This window comes from Colobus angolensis, unplaced genomic scaffold (assembly GCF_000951035.1).
Source record: "Colobus angolensis palliatus isolate OR3802 unplaced genomic scaffold, Cang.pa_1.0 Scaffold10, whole genome shotgun sequence".
Taxonomy (NCBI): domain Eukaryota; kingdom Metazoa; phylum Chordata; class Mammalia; order Primates; family Cercopithecidae; genus Colobus; species Colobus angolensis.
The window spans coordinates 20,414,267-20,430,486 of NW_012110919.1; the positions used below are offsets into that span (position 1 = coordinate 20,414,267).

At 46.3% G+C, this 16,220-nt stretch overlaps 1 protein-coding gene across 1 annotated transcript in view; it reads left to right on the plus strand.

Annotated features, from left to right (window-relative positions):
* Positions 1 to 6,296: 6,296 nt before the first annotated feature.
* ACACB (acetyl-CoA carboxylase beta) overlaps positions 6,297 to 16,220 on the plus strand; it is a 175,585-nt gene continuing 165,661 nt past the window's right edge. The window contains 2 exon segments of the mRNA XM_011937064.1: positions 6,297 to 6,365; positions 15,046 to 15,676. Of these exon segments, the coding sequence (XP_011792454.1) occupies positions 15,055 to 15,676 (622 nt within the window). The 5' untranslated portion in view covers positions 6,297 to 6,365; positions 15,046 to 15,054.

The window sequence follows — 16,220 nt, forward strand, 5'->3', positions numbered from 1 at the left end:
GCGCCCGGCCAACGAGTTGTTTTTGTTTTGAGTGGTGTTACGACCTCATGGTTTTGAAAGATATTTTGATGTGTTTCAATCCACTGCAGTCATCATCCGTTTGCAGCCTCTCTTTGGCATGCCATGCCTCTGGAGGGTCCTTGTTTTCAGGCAGGAAGATATCTCAGCTCATCATGTACATTTCTGCCCCAGCCCTAGAATTAGCCATTTCTCCAAGGAGTCCTGGTTCCTTTCAGTGGGAAATGTTCTTAGAGACATCATAATCTGAACACTAACGATGTCTGTGAAATTTTTACAAGATCGCTTTGGCTTCTCTGTGCACAATGAACTGGAGGGACAAGACTGGGCCAGAGAGACGGGTCAAGAGACTTGTGCAGTGGCCCAAGTGAGATATAACAGTGGCTTGAACTTGATCTTAGGTAAATCACTTAGCGCAATGCTTGGTACATGGTGGAGAGCACCATAAATGGTAGCACACTCTTTCTTTAATGACTTGATCTGTATTAGTTTACTTAAACTCCAAAACTGTATGAAGAAGACTTCCTTATCATTGTATACATGAGAAAACCCAAGCTCAGAGAGGTGAGGAAAATCATTCAAGGTCACACAGGAAATGAAGAGCAGAAATAGAACCTGAATCCAGATCTCGTGCTCCAACCAATGCACTGTGTCGTCCAGAGAGTTCTTAGTTTCACACTCAAAAATGACTTACATTTTGGTGCAAAACCTGATCCATCATGAGTTCATGGCGATTCTCCTGGTTGTGCCCTTAGGTTTGTGATTTTATTTGCTTCCCAGTGAGATCATAAACCCACGAGGGCAGGGCTGGGCCATTCTTGTCTTGTTTGCTCCATGTCTCCAGCAGCCTGTACCACACCCAGCAGGTGCTCAGGAAATACCTGCTGATGAATGAGTGAATGGCTGAAGAAGGCAAATTCACAGCACAGCAGGGAGAGAAGGGAAGGAGGATAGGATTCCACCTCTGAAGGTGGCAAGGACCAGGACTTAGGAGAGCTGAACAGCGGACTTTAGCAATTTCTGGAGGGATAATTCAAGTGAGAGGCTAGCCGGATAGATCACCCTGATAGGCCTTTAGACAGCTGAACATGTTTTCCATTGGAGGTGGAAAAATGGCTTCTCTTACCTTCCTTCAAGGCAGGGGCTGATCTGGAACCATTCAGGCCAGTTTTGCCTGAGATGGCAGATATACCACATCAAGAATTTGATTAGAGCCAGGCATGGTGGCTTATGCCTGTAATCCTAGCACTTTGGGAGGCAGAGGTGGGAAGATTGCTTGAGGACAGGAGTTCAAGACCAGCCTGGGCAACATAGAAAGACCCTGTCTCTACAAAATATAAAAAAGATTAGCTAGATGTCGTGGTGTGCACCTGTAGTCTCAGCTATTTGGGAGGCTAAAACAGGAGGATTGCTTGGTCCCAGGAGTTCGAGGCTGCAGCGAATTATGACTGTGCCACTGGACTCCAGCCTGGGTGACAGAGAGAGACCTTGTCACTACACACACACACACAAAAGAAGAAAGAAGAAGAAGAAGAAGAAGAAGAAGAAGAAGAAGAAGAAGAAGAAGAAGAAGAAGAGGAAGAGGAAGAGGAAGAGGAAGAGGAAGAGGAAGAGGAAGAGGAAGAAGAAGAAGAAGAAGAAAAGAAGAAGAAAAGAAGAAGAAAGAAGAAAGGAAAAAGAGCACTTACAGTGTACCAGGCATTGCGGATGGGCATCTTTCTGGGTCTGTATTCTCAGAGGGCCCTGGGAGACTCAATCATTTGAGTAATTTCCTGGCTGAGGGAGAAGCTGAAATGTATCGACTTCTCTTAAATATGTTTTGCTCCCTGAAGTTGTTCCAAAATCAGAGGCCTTGAATGCTGTACACCCATACTCAACTCTAGGATGGAGTGGTTTGGGATTCGGCATAAAACCAATGATGTAGTAATCTTTTGCTTACTCTAGCGGTACTGGCTGGGATTCACTGAAGACCCAGATGCTCTGACATGTTGTAAGTTTGAGAGCTGCTGACCCTCTTTGGGTGTCTTTTTCAGACTCTGATTGCACCAATCCAATAGGGTAGCCCATTAAACAATTGAATCAATGACCCGGTCACCTCCACCTATGACAAATCTAGCTTTAGAGTCAGGTAGCGTGTTGAATGCCATGTATACCTCCAAGCTGTGTGACTTCGAACAAGTCACTCCACCTCTCTGGACATTGGATTCTCATGTGTGAAATGGGATACGTGTAAACAAGATGCTTACAATGGAAGGCATTATTGGTATTATTAATTATCAGAATAAAGCTCTTACTCAGGAGTTCAAGACTAGCCTGGGCAACAAAGTGAGATCCTGTCTCTACAAAAAAAAAAAAAAAAAAAAATACAAAAATTAGCTGGGCATGGTGGCACATGCCTGTAGTCCCAGCTACTCTGGAGGCTGAAATGGGAGGATGGCTTAAGCCTGGGAGGCAGAGGTTGCAGTGAGCCAAGATCACACCACTGCACTCCGGTCTGGGTGACAGATCCTGAACCTGCCTCAAAAAAAAAAAGAATAAAGCTCTTAGTATTTGCAGTCAGGGAGTGTCAGGGAGCAGACTCACTCCCTATATTCCTAGAGACGACAGTTGCAATTATTTTGCTGTGCCCGAACATTCGTTCCTCTGGGGTAAGGGAGCATGGTGTGTCACAGTGCCATCAAGCGCAGTTGCAGGGGAAGGTGAGGTTCTTGGATCACACTGGGGGTGTGCCTTTTCAAGTCTTCCAGTTCGCAGGGAGGGTAGACCTCCCACCACTGCCAGCTAAAAGTTGTCACATATCTTCTTAAGATGCAAAAATCTTAAAGGATCATCCTTCACAACAGAACTGATTTGCTAATCACAGCTCCTGCTTTAGGAACTTTGGCAGAGTCCTGAACAGTAAATTGTCTGCTTGAGATGTCCTGGTCCTTTGGCAGCCTGGTGAGCTCCTATTCAACCTTCAAAGTCCCACTGCAGATGTCCTTTACTTTTTGCTCTCCCTCATGTCTGTCTTCAACCTGGAAGGTGTCCTCTCTGAACTGCCTTCTAGATGTGGCTTTTCTGAGATTCTAGCAATTAGATCTTTTTTTTTTTTTTTCTTTTTGAGACGGAGTCTTGCTATGTCACCCAGACTGCAGTGAAGTGGCACGATCTAGGCTCACTGCAAACTCTGCCTCCCGGGTTCAAGTGATTCTCCTGCCTCAGTACCCCTAATAGCTGGGATTACAGCTGCCTGCCACCATACCTGGCGAATTTTTTGGTCTTTTTTTCTCTTTTTTTTTTTTTAGATGGAGTTTCACTCTTGTTGCCCAGGCTGGAGTGCAATGGAGCAATCTTGGCTCACTGCAACCTCTACCTCCTGGGTTCAAACGGTTCTCCTGCCTCAGCCTCCCAAGTAGCTGGGATTACAGGCGCCCACCACCATCCTCAGCTAATGTTTTGTATTTTTAGTAGAAACGGGGTTTCACTATGTTGGCCAGGCTGGTCTCGAACTCCCAAACTCAAGTGATCTGCCTGCCTCAGCCTCCCAAAGTGCTGGAATTACAGGCGTGAGCCACTGCACCCAGTCAGCAATTAGATTTTAATTTTTAAAGTTTTTCTTTATTTGGGCAGAACATACCTATCTCCCCCAAAGCCTTTCCAAGAAGAACCCAAAATCTAGAGAAGTATTTTTGTTGCTTTTTTTTTTAAGCAGTAATAGATGGACTTTCCCCCCTCAATTTAATTAATTAATTTGTTTTCCAAGACAGGGTCTCGTTATGTTACCCAGGCTGGTCCTGAACTCCCGGGCTCAAACAATCCTCCCACCTTGGTCTCCCAAAATGTTGAGATTACGGGCATGAGCCACTGTGCCTGGTCAACTTAATAAATTATTAATTGACAAATAAACATTGCTTATTTCTTTGTGGCATTTTAAGTTCCTTAAGAATGGACACAGGCTGGGCACAGTGGCTCAGGCATGTAATCCCAACACTTTGGGAGGCCAAAGTGGGAGGAGGATCACTTGAGGCAAGCCTGGGTGACAAAGCAAGACCCTTTCTTAATAAAAAATAAAAAATAATGGACACAGACAGATTTTAAAACAAGCCCACAACTCAAAAACAGAGCAGTGACCCTGACAGTCACTTAGGATGTTTCCTGGAGTTTGTGGACAGAAATTCTGCACGTAGAGCAGGAGAGTGTGAGAATTAGGAGCTCAGGCTCCAAAGTGAGGCCGTGTGGGTCTTAAAAGTGTGGGCTTAGGGAATGACTGAGCCTCGGTTTCCTCACCTATGAAAGGAGCAGGACCCTGCATGTAAAGCTGTTAGCACAGTGGCTGTCATAGGCCCCATACATGCCAGCAACACAGAAAAACACTCACAGCGACTTCCTAGGAATCACTTCCTTTTTCCTGCAAAACTCCTCAACATTTCCTTTCTTCCCTTCTTCAACCCCTATGTGGGCGTTAAAAAAAAATCCTCTCCTGAAATAACCTAAAAAATGGTCTCCCTGGGCCCCCAAACATACCCAAAGTCCTTGGGAGCATCTTCATTGGATCAGGGAACAGATAGGATGTTAATTCAGCTTGGTCCATGCTGCTGAAAGCCCAGAGACTTCTCCCCTTTGGAAAAATGCCTGCCCCTGCAGGGCACCACCCCCTCCACCCCACAAAGCAGTTCCAGGCTGCAGGCCTGGGAAGCTGTCCTTGATGGTGGGATCTGCCTGTCCTGCCTGGGCTGGCTGATCCTTGGAGAGTGGCTCTGACACCTGACCAGGACAGACAGGTGCTGTGAACCAAATGTGAATTCTTTCTGTCCATGAGTGGAGGAAGATGCTCACAGCAGAAGCCGCACTCACCATCACCTGGCTGGTTCTTTCTGTTCGGTGCACCAGGAAGGGGAAGGCTGTATTTGGTGTTGAGTGACTACATGAATCTTGGTTGGTTCTTACAAGAAGGTAGGCGAGGCTGGGTATTTTGCCTCCTTTTCTAGATGAGGACACTGAGGTTCGGAGAGGGGAGGTGATTTGTTCAAGATCACACTGTCTGTTGGTGGCAGAGTCCTGCAGCGGTGGCTCACACTGCCTGAGGTGCTCTGAGTACAGATGGTGAATGCTGATGACTCAGATGTGTGCAGCCCAACTGCACCCAGCACTGTACTCAGTGCCCCAGGAGGATGAACTCATTGAACTCTTAACAGCCCAGCAATGATGTAGGTACCATCCTTGTCCCCATTTTGCAGATGAGGAGACTGATGATCAGCGAGGGCGTTTAACTTGCCCAAGGCTTCCCCAGCTTGTAAGTGGCAGAACCGACATGTGAACCCAGGTCAGTTTCCAGGGGACCGAACAAGGTGCCCGGTGACGGTCGACTTTGGCTGCCAATCATGCCTCAATATAGTGGATGCACTGGCCTGGAGCCGAGGGTCTTGGTTGGTCTCAGTCTTTGGCTGTGTGGCTGATTGCACATGTGAACTCCTGGCCACCGTTTGCTCATCTACAAAATAAGCACACTGGACTTGATGATCCTTGTGCTTTCCCGCATTCAGCTATAGGTTGCAACAGGTGGTTTTTGAGAAACTCTGATCTGTGACACCCCGGACCTGCAGGCTGAGTGCGGGTGAAGGCATCCGCCAGTCAGTCTCTTACGCCCTGGCAGCCGCACTTGGCCTGTCCCCACCAGTTTAATTATCTCTGAATTTGCAAAAGAACATCGTGCCACTTGCTGGAGGGCCCTTGACCACCCCCTCTTTGTCCCGATACTGTTGCTTCTCTTTCCTGCCTGGTCTGGCCTGTGTGTCCAGCTGGCCATTCATGCCCAATATGGCCAAACACAAGTTGTGCTGAGTCTCACCCTCTCTTCTGGTCAGGCGTCTGACAGATGAACCCCTTGGAATATCTGTCGATGTTGTTTTCCCGTCTACCCAGGGCTGTTGTGATTACAGGAGTGTTTAAAGCCTATTCCAGAGATGGAGAGTTGGGCAAGAGGGCTATTGCATGAGCAGCGAAGTAGGGCTAAGTACAGTAATGTGGCAAGTTGGAGGGAGATGGCCCTCGAGCCCACGAAGCCCCTGGGAGTGCAGATAGCCTCTTAACTACCTAAGCTTGAGGTCAGGAGAAGGCTGAGGGAGGACCTTTGAAATGGCTTAAATTTACGGGTGACAGATAAAGGGCTGCCGCACTGACAACTTGAGTGAATGCTCACCCACGTCGGAGTGCTGGCCGGTCCAAGCCCCGCCCCCATGGCCTGATGCACGCCACCAGCCTCCTGCTGAAAGGTGACACTCTGCCAGCTGGGTTCCCTTAGTCACCCTGTGGGCGCCTGTCAGCCTCACTCAAGAATGGAGCTGGTGGCTGCATCCCCAGTGACGGTAAGTGGCAACAAGTGCTGGGGAGTTCATCTTGGTGGGAGGAAAGATCCAAGCATGGATAGGGATTGCTGGGTGCTGACATTCTGTCCCCTCTGTCCTTCAAAGACCTCACAAGGCATGGGGATGTGTGTGCTGTCTGTCGGGGGATCTGGAAAACAGACTCCTGACTCCCGTCCTTGCCCTGCCCTTACCTGGTGACTGGCCAGCACTTACCGGGACTGAGCAGTTTCTTGCGTTTATTGTGGTGAAGGCGACGATCGCTCTTTCACCAGGCAGCTGTTGCTTGGGTTAGGTTTGCAAGACATAAAAATAGCTTTATCTGGCATCTGGTTTTCAGGTCAGCTGGGTTATTTCAGCAAAGGGCAGCAGCCTGTCACAATAGCATCCACGGAGTTTCACTGGAAGGGCTCCTCTGGCCTTTCCTGCTCATGGAATCAAACTGCACCATCAGTGCCCATTCTTCACCACGGCCCCCCGATCTGGCACCGTTAGTTTACATGTCGATCTGCGGCTGTGTCTTAAAGGTCCACAGCCAGGTGTCTGTCTGCTTTTAGGATCATATCTACACACTCCTTATACCACCTGCTGCCTTATGGAATTTACTTACCTTCACTGCGGTGGTGGGACAGTGGAAAAGGTACAAACAAGGGAAAGTTACTGATCCACAGTTTACCAGACTGTAAAATGGAAGTCAAATAATGACAATGGCAATAATAATGTCCATTGGGTTGTTCCTTTGTTTTCTTGAGATGGAGTCTCACTCTGTCACCCAGGCTGGAGTGCAGTGGTGTGATCTAAGCTCACTGCAATCTCTGCCTCCTGGGTTCAAGTGATTCTCCTGCCTCAGCCTCCCAAGTAGCTGGGATTACAGGCGTGCACCACCATGCCCAGCCAATTTTTGTATTTTTAGTAGAACGAGATTTTACCTTGTTGGCCAGGCTGGTCTCAAACTTCTGACCTTAGGTGATCCACCTGCCTCAGCCTCCCAAAGTGCTGGGAATACAGGTGTGAGCCATCACGCCCGGCCCCATGGGAGTGTTTTGAAGATTGGAGGGAGGTGGTGGTAAGGGTCTTGGGAGCTTGAAGACACTCCACAAATTTGGTGGCTTATGTGTGTGGTTGCTATATAGCTATAGATGTTATTCGGAGAGCAACAGTGAGGTGAATGGGGTGAGAATTCGTATCCTCATTTTATAAATGAGGAAACTGAGGCTCAGAGAGTCTCTTCAGTAGCTTTCTCAAACAGTTCCCCGATTTATCTCTGTGAATTCACTTGGGAAAAGTTCTTGTGTGGGGTGATCTTTGGGTTCCACGTCATTACTCTGCAAAGAAAAAGGAAAGGCTTTGAGGTTTTTCATGTAGGTAACCCTGGCAAGGAAGGTTTGGGCTATTAGATCCGGTGGAATACCAGATTGTAAAGGATTTGCAGAGTGAGAGAAGGGCTGAACTGGGGAGGAGAGCTGGCCACTGCATTCATGAGAGCCTCTGCTGTACAGCTTGCAGTGTCACCTGCCATCCTTCTATCACGTGCCATGTGTGTGTCTAACCATCTTGCCCATCGACTCATCCACTCACCTTCTCTCCCCACGCACCACCTACTCATCCTTCTATCTGTAGTTAATCAGCCATCCATTTGTCCAGCCAGCCAGGATTTTCTAAGCAAGTTCCCGAAGAACTTACATCATGCAAAACTTGCGTAATTTGATTGGCTTTTCAACAGGAATCAATGTAAATAATGTAGTCTCATGCCTTATAATTCACAACTGTTGTAGCACATTTTTGTCTTGATGCTGCACATCTCTCTCTTTCTCTCTCTCTCTCTGTCGTTGCCCAGGCTGGAGTGCAGTGGCGTGATCTTGGCTCATTGCATCCTCCCCCTCCTGAGCTCAAGCAATTCTCCTGCCTCAGCCTCCTGAGTACCTGGGACTACAGGCACACACCACTGCCCATGGCTAATTTTTATGTTTTTTGAGAGACGGGGTTTCGCCATGTTGCCCAAGCTGGTTGCAAACTCCTGATCTCAAGGAGCTGGAGTTACAGATATGAGCCACCGTGCCTGGCCTTGATGCTGCACTTTTCTAAGCAATAATTTAAGTATTTTTTTAACTGGGGTGGAGGGATGCCCACCCTGTCTATTTTATGTACCTGCTGTTTCTTATATCTCACAATTTCAAATGTGCACATTTAAAATTTGCCTGGCCGGGCGCGGTGGCTCAAGCCTGTAATCCCAGCACTTTGGGAGGCCGAGGCGGGCGGATCACAAAGTCAGGAGATCGAGACCATCCTGGCTAACACGGTGAAACCCCGTCTCTACTAAAAAAATACAAAAAACTAGCCGGGCGAGGTGGCGGGCGCCTGTAGTCCCAGCTACTCAGGAGGCTGAGTCAGGAGAATGGCGTAAATCCGGGAGGCGGAGCTTGCAGTGAGCTGAGATCCGGCCACTGCACTCCAGCCTGGGCGACAGAGCGAGACTCCGTCTAAAAAAAAAAAAAAAAAAATTTGCCTAAGATTGGTCGTATTTGTATGAGTTGTTCTCCTCAGCCCTCTCTTTCAAAACTGTCATGGAGATACCTGGCTCATTCTCTTGGCGCTCCTGAATGCAGTTTCATAAATGAGAACTTTAAAAATCAAAATTCCAGCTTGGTTCAAGACATTGGTTGGTGCTCAATGTGTGTGCATATTTCAGCACACAATTTTTTTCATTTGTTTTGTTTTGTTTTGTTTGAGACAGGATCTCACTTGGCTGCCCAGGCTGGAGTGCAGTGGTGTAATCATGGCTCACTGTAGTCTTGATGTCCCAGGCTCGAGTGAGCCTCCGGCCTTGGCCTCCCAAAGTGCTGTGATTACAGACGTAGCCATCACCCCCAGCTTGCACACAGTTTGTGAGCTCTTACTCTGTGCCAAGCACCAAGCTAGGTACAAGGATCCAAAATGAATGACATTTGGTCCATGTCCCCAAGGACCACCCAGTCGGTCAGGGAGAACAGACAACCAAACAAGCCATTTCCATGCCATATTGTCTATGTCACCATGATGGAAATCTGTACCCACAGGCGGACTCCTAGGCCAGGATGGGCTGGGCAAAGAGCCCCAAGGGAGTGGACTACTGACTTTCTAAAGCATTTGGCCACTGTGGCCAGTAGAGGGCGGGAGAGGGAGTGGCCACTCAGCAGGGGTCAGGTTTAGAGGGGCCCGTATACCCTCCTTTCCTGGGGAGGATGTAGGATTTAATCTGTTGGGCCTCTGGGGAAGCCAGGACAGCTTTTGTAACATTTTTGGCAATGTTCTCTGCCAGTTGTTAATTTCAAAATTTTTTCCTGAGGGCATGTGTGAGCCAGCTGTTTCAGGACTCGGACCTTTCTTGCAGACAATTTTAAAGATTTTCTTGAGAATTTACTATGTGCAAGAGAAATAGTAATAGTATGAAATAGACTTTGTCCCCAAAGGTTCCCAGATCACCATTCATAGGCAAAAGGAGATGGGAAGGCAGGGACTAGGCAGAGGGGTTGAGACCAGAGATTTACAACCAAAGGACAGTTTTGCCTCCCATGGGACATTTGTCAATGTCTGGAGATGTTTTGGTTTTCCCAGCTGATGGAGGTAGATGCTACTGGCATCAAACAGGCAGAGGTCAAGGGTGTTGCTCTGCATAGTATAATGCACAGGACAGCCCCCACCACAAAGAATTTTCCAGCCCTAAATGTCAGTAGTGCCATGGTTGAGAAATCCTGGGTTAAGAACAAGGCTTGGGCATCAGAAAGATAGCCATAGTACTGCTATGTATTTGTTTGAGTCATTGTTTTTAATTCTTTTGGGATATACCTTGGAGTGAGATTGCTGGATCATACGATAATTCTATGTTCAACTTTTTAAGGTACCACCAAACTCTTTTCCACAACAGCTCCACCATTTTAAATTCCTACTGGCAACGGTTAAGAGTTCCAACTTCTGTACCTCTTCACCAACACTTGTTATTCTCTCTGTCTCTCTCTTTTGGGTTATTGCCATCCTAGTGCATGTGAAGTGGTATCTCACTGTGATTATATGATTTGCATTTTCCTGGCACCTAAGCATGTTGAATATCTTTTCATCTATTTATTGACCATTTGTATATCTCCAGTGGAGCAATGTCTATCCAAGTCCTCTGTCCACTTAAAAATTGGGTTTTAGGAGTTCTTTATATATTCTGGACACTAGACTCTTATTAGATGTATGGTTTGCAAATGCTCCTCCCATTCTGTAGGTTATCTTTTCACTTTCTTGATAGCATCCTATGATTCACGAAAGTTTTTAATCTTGATGAAGTCCAATTTACCTATTTTTTCTTATGTTGCTCATACTTGTGGTGTCATATCTAAGAATTGATTGCCAAATCCAAGGTCATGAAGATTTACTCCTATGTCTTCTTAGAGGTTTATGGTTTTAGCTTTTATATTTAGGTCTTCGATCCATTTTGAGTTAGTGATTTTATGTGGTATGAAGTAGGGGTCCAACTTTATTCTTGTGCGTGTGGAAATCCAGTTGTCCCAGCACCATGTGTTGAAGAGATGATTCTTTCTCCATTGGATGGTCTTGATATCCATGTCAAAAATAGATTGACCATAGATGTATAGGTTTCTATTCCATTGGTCTATGTGTCTATCTTATGCTAAATACCATGCTGTTTTGTTTACTGTAGCTTTGTAGTAAGTTTTCAAATTGGGAAATGTGCATCCTCAAACTTATTTTTTAAGATTGTTTTGGCTGATTGGGGCCCCTTGAAATTCCATATGAATCTGTGTATTCCGTTGGATAATATGGACATCTTAACAATAAGTCTTCCAATCTATGAGCAAGGTATGTTTTTCCATTTATTTAATTCTTCTTTAATTTCTTTTAGTAATGTTTTGTAGTTTTCAGTGTACAGGTCTTCCACTTCTTTGGTTAAATTTATTCCTAGGTAGGAAACAGTGTGATAGGTAATAATAGAAAAAGGAAAAATTGAAATTAAACATATTTATTTCTAGATGTTTTATTCATTTGAATGCTATTATAAATGGAATTGTTTTCCTAATTTCCTTTTCAGATTATTTACCACTGGTATATAGAAACACAACTATTTTTGTGTATTTACCTTGTATCCTGCAACTTTGCTTAATTATTTTTATTACCTCTACAATACCAAGGTTTTCTGTGTGTGTATTATCTGGCATTTTCTACATATAGGACCATGTAATCTGTGAATAGAGGTGGCTTTACTTCTTCCTTCCTAATTTGGATGTCTTTTATTTCATTTTATTGTCTAATTGCTTTGTCTAGAACTTCCAGTACGGTGTTGAATAGCATTGGTGAAAGTGGGCATTCTTGTCTTATTCCTGCATAAAGCTGTCAGTCTTTCCCCATTGAGTATGATGTTAGCTGTGGATTTTTCATAAATGTACTTTATTATATTGCAGTTCCTTTCTGTTCCTAATTTTCTGAATGTTGTTATCATGAAAGGGTGTTGCATTTTGTCAGATGCTTTTCCTGCATCATTTGGGATGATCATGTGGTTTTCTTCTTTGTTCTGTTAATGTGGCATGTTACATTGACATTGAGCCACCTTTGACTGACTTTTCTTAAAAAAAAAAAAAGACGATCTTGAAAGGAAAAAACCTTTCTGACCCTGTGTACTACCTAGAAAATAGCCTTGGCAACATATCAGTAAATTCTGTTGCTGAAAGTGTGCAAGAAGTACTTGGATTGTTTAGTTCTGGGAAATATTGAGAACTTTTCCACCTCCCTTAAAAACATTGTGTTGAAATTTAAAAAGACAAAGCTTTATGGCTGGGCGCAGTGTCTCACGCCTGTAATCCTAGCACTTTGGGAGGCAGAGGCAGGCGGATCATTTGAGGTCAGGAGTTCGACACCAGCCGAGCCAACATGGTGAAACCCCATCTCTACAAAAAATAAAAAAATTAGCCTGGCATGGTCATGGGCACCTGTAATCCAAGCTACTAGAGAGGCTGAGGCTCAAGAATCTCTTGAACCCAGGAGACAGAGGTTGCAGTGGGCCGAGATTACACCACTGCACTCCCACCTGGGCGACAGAGTGAGATTCTGACTCAAAAAAAAAAAAAAGTTTTTTAGATACCAAATTGACATGCTGAGCTTTGTGGTCCTGCTTTTGTAGTGCTTCTAGTATATAATTGTGGCAAAATTGGTTCAGAAATTTCAACACATAGACAGAGGTCCCATTAAAAAATTTTTTTGAAATAGGGTCTCACTCTGTTGTCCAGGCTGGAGTGCAGTGGTGGCATCTGGGCTCACTTCAACCTCCGCCTGCCAGGCTTTTCTTTTCTTTTTGAGGCAAAGTCTCACTCTGTTGCCCAGGCTGGAGTGCAGCTGCATGATCTCGGCTCACTGTAACCTCCGCCTCCCAGGTTCAAGTGATTTTCATGCCTCAGACTCCCGAGTAGCTGAAATTACAGGCATCCACCACCATGCCCAGCTAATTTTTGGATTTTTAGTAGAGACAGGGTTTCGCCATGTTGGCCAGGCTGGTCTCAAACTGCCAACCTCAGGTGATCTGCCTGTCTCAGCCTCCCAAAGTGCTGGGATTACAGGTATGAGCCACTACGCTGGGCTCATTTTTAAAACAAGATTTCCTTCAAATAACAATGATCTATTCATTAGTAGGGCAGAGTTAGGGTGACAGAAAGAGGTATGGGTTAGAGATTGGAATACCTGGGTTCATTCTTTCAACACACACTTGTAAGCCCTCACTGCATACCAGGCAATGGTCTAGACCCTGGAACAGAAAACACTCCTGAGGCTTGTTGGGCTTCTATACTAGTTGTAAGCATACCCCACGGTGGGGACGATGGTGCCCTTCCTCCCTCCAGGGCCATGATGATGACTGACTATATGATAATAATACTAGAATGATGATGATGATGACAGAAGCAACAATTCCCTTTCATTTATAAAGTGGAATATAATATCTTTAATATAATATTATAATATAATAATATAAAAAAAAAAACAGCTTTGGCTGGGTGCGGTGGGTCATGTCTGTAATCCTAGCACTTTAGGAAGCCAAGGACCACTTGAGGTCAGGAGTTAGAGAGCAGCCTGGTCAACATGGTGAAATTCTGTCTCTACAAAAATACAAAAATTAGCCAGGCATAGTGGTGCATGCCTGTAGCCCAAGCTGCTCAGGAGGCTGAGGCAGGAGAATTGCTTGAACCTAGGAAGCAGAGATTGCAGCGAGCAGACATTGCAGCACTGCATTCCAGCCTGTGCAACAAAGCGAGACTCCATCTCAAAACAAAAAAACAAAAAACCCCAGCTGTTTTGAGAGATAAGTCACATGGCATACAATCCACTCATGTAAAGGATAAGTCAGTGTTTTTTAACTGTATTCATAGAGTTGTACAACCATCACCTCAATCTGCTTTAGAACATTTTCCTCATCCCAAACAGAAACCCTACACCCTGTAGCCATCATCCCCATCCCACTAGGTCCTGGCAACCACTAATCTGTTTTCTGTCTCTCAAGATTGGCCTGTTCTGCACACTTCATATACTTGGAATCGTATAACATGTGACCTTTTGTGATTGGCTTCTTTAACTTAGCAGTTTTTAAGGTTCATCCACATTGTAGCATGTATTGGGCCTTCAATTCTCTTTCTTTCTTCTTCTTTTTTTTTTGAGATGGACTCTAACTCTCCTGCCCGGGCTGGAGTGCAGTGGCATGATCTCGGCTCACTGCAACCTCCGCCTCCCAGGTTCAAGCGATTCTCCTGCCTCAGCCTCCTGAGTAGCTGGGACTACAGGCGCCCGCCACCACGCCTGGCTAGTTTTTTGTATTTTTAGTAGAGACAGGGTTTCACTGTCTTAGCCAGGATGGTCTCAATCTCCTGACCTCATGATCCACCCGCCTCAGCCTCGCAAAGTGCTGGGATTACAGGTGTGAGCCACCGTGCCTGGTTCTTTTTTCTCTCTCTCTCTCTTTTTTTTTTTTGACTGACTGGAGTGTAGTGGTATGATCTTGGCTCACTGCAACCTCTACTTCCCTAGTTCAAGTGATTCTCATGCTTCAGCCTCCCGAATAGCTGGGATTACACCACCAAGCCTGGCTGATTTTTGTATTTTTAGTAGAGATGGGGTTTCGCCATGTTGCTCAGGCTGGTCTCAAACTCCTGGCCTCAAGCAATCCACCCACCCCAGCCTCCCAAAGTGCTGGGGTTACAGGCCTGAGCCACTGCGCCCAGCCAGCCTTCTTTTTATGGCTGAAGAATGTCCCATTGTTTGGATCCACCTGTTTATCCATAGATCGATCGATTCTGTTTCTACAATCATCAGTTAATGAATATTTGGGCTGTTTTCACATTTCTACATTATGAATAATGCCGCCAGAATGAAGTCCCTTAATGTACATTATTACCTCATTTAGTTCTCACTCGCATAAACGTTTATGATGTACATTGAGCAAGTGTTGCTATACCTAAATTAGAGGCAGGAAACTAAGATCCAGAGGGGTGAAGGAATATGTCTAAGCATGTTTCAGGCAGAGCAGGGAGGGGAACCCCACCTCTCCCCCGGTCCAGTGTTTCTGGAATACACAGCACCCCAGCAGTCTCCCGCCCCACTAGCTTCTTTAGGAGAGAAATCACTTGATTATGTAATTCCTAAAATGTCTCTCCTTTTCTCCTTACAGATTTTCTGAATGGTCTTGCTTCTTTGTCTATCTTGTCTGATTTTCTCCTGTCTGAGCTTTTCCTGTTTAAAAATCTGGGGGAAAATGACGGACTCCAAGCCGATCACCAAGAGTACATCAGAAGCAAACTTCATCCTGAGCCAGGAGCCCTTTCCAGCCTCTGACAACTCAGGGGAGACACCGCAGAGAAATGGGGAGGACCACTCTCTGCCCAAGACTCCCAGCCAGGCCGAGCCAGCCTCCCACAAAGGCCCCAAAGATGCTGGTCGGCGGAGAAACTCCCTGCCACCCTCCCACCAGAAGCCCCCAAGAAACCCCCTTTCTTCCAGTGACGCAGCACCCTCCCCAGAGCTCCAAGCCAACGGGACCGGGACACAAGGTCTGGAGGCCCCAGATACCAATGGCCTATCCTCCTCAGCCAGGCCCCAGGGCCAGCAAGCTGGCTCCCCCTCCAAAGAAGACAGGAAGCAGGCAAACATCAAGAGGCAGCTGATGACCAACTTCATCCTGGGCTCTTTTGATGACTACTCCTCCGACGAGGACTCTGTTGCTGGCTCATTTCGTGAGTCTACCAGGAAGGGCAGCCGGGCCAGCTTGGGGGCCCTATCCCTGGAGGCTCTTCTGACCGCAGGTGAAGCTGAGACCCGTGTCCCCACTATGAGGTAACGTGTCTTTTCTCCTTATAACCGAGGAGTGCAGAGTTCAGGTGGGGTCCACACCCTTCCCAATCCATGCCCACCTTGGTCAAGCCATTTGCTGATGCCAACACTTCACGGGTGGCTATGCACAAAAGGAGAAGACACGAGCCTTCTCAGAAGCTTCCTTCCTTCCTTCCTTCCTATCTTCCTACCTTCCTTCCTTCCTATCTTCCTATCTATCTTCCTATCTTCCTTCCTTCCTCCCTCCCTCACTCCCTCCCTTCCTTTCTTCCTTCCCTCCCTCCTTCCCTCCCTCCCTCCTTTCAAAATCATTCATTGAGGCTGGGCGCAGTGGCTCATGCCTAAAATCCCAGCACTTTGGGAGGCCAAGGCAGGCGGATCACTTGAGGTCAGGAGTTCAAGACCAGCCTGGCCAACATGGTGAAACCCTGTTTCTACTAAAAATACAAAAATTCACCAGGCATGCTGGCATGTGCCTGTAATCCCAGCTACTTGGGAGGCTGAGGCAGGAGAATC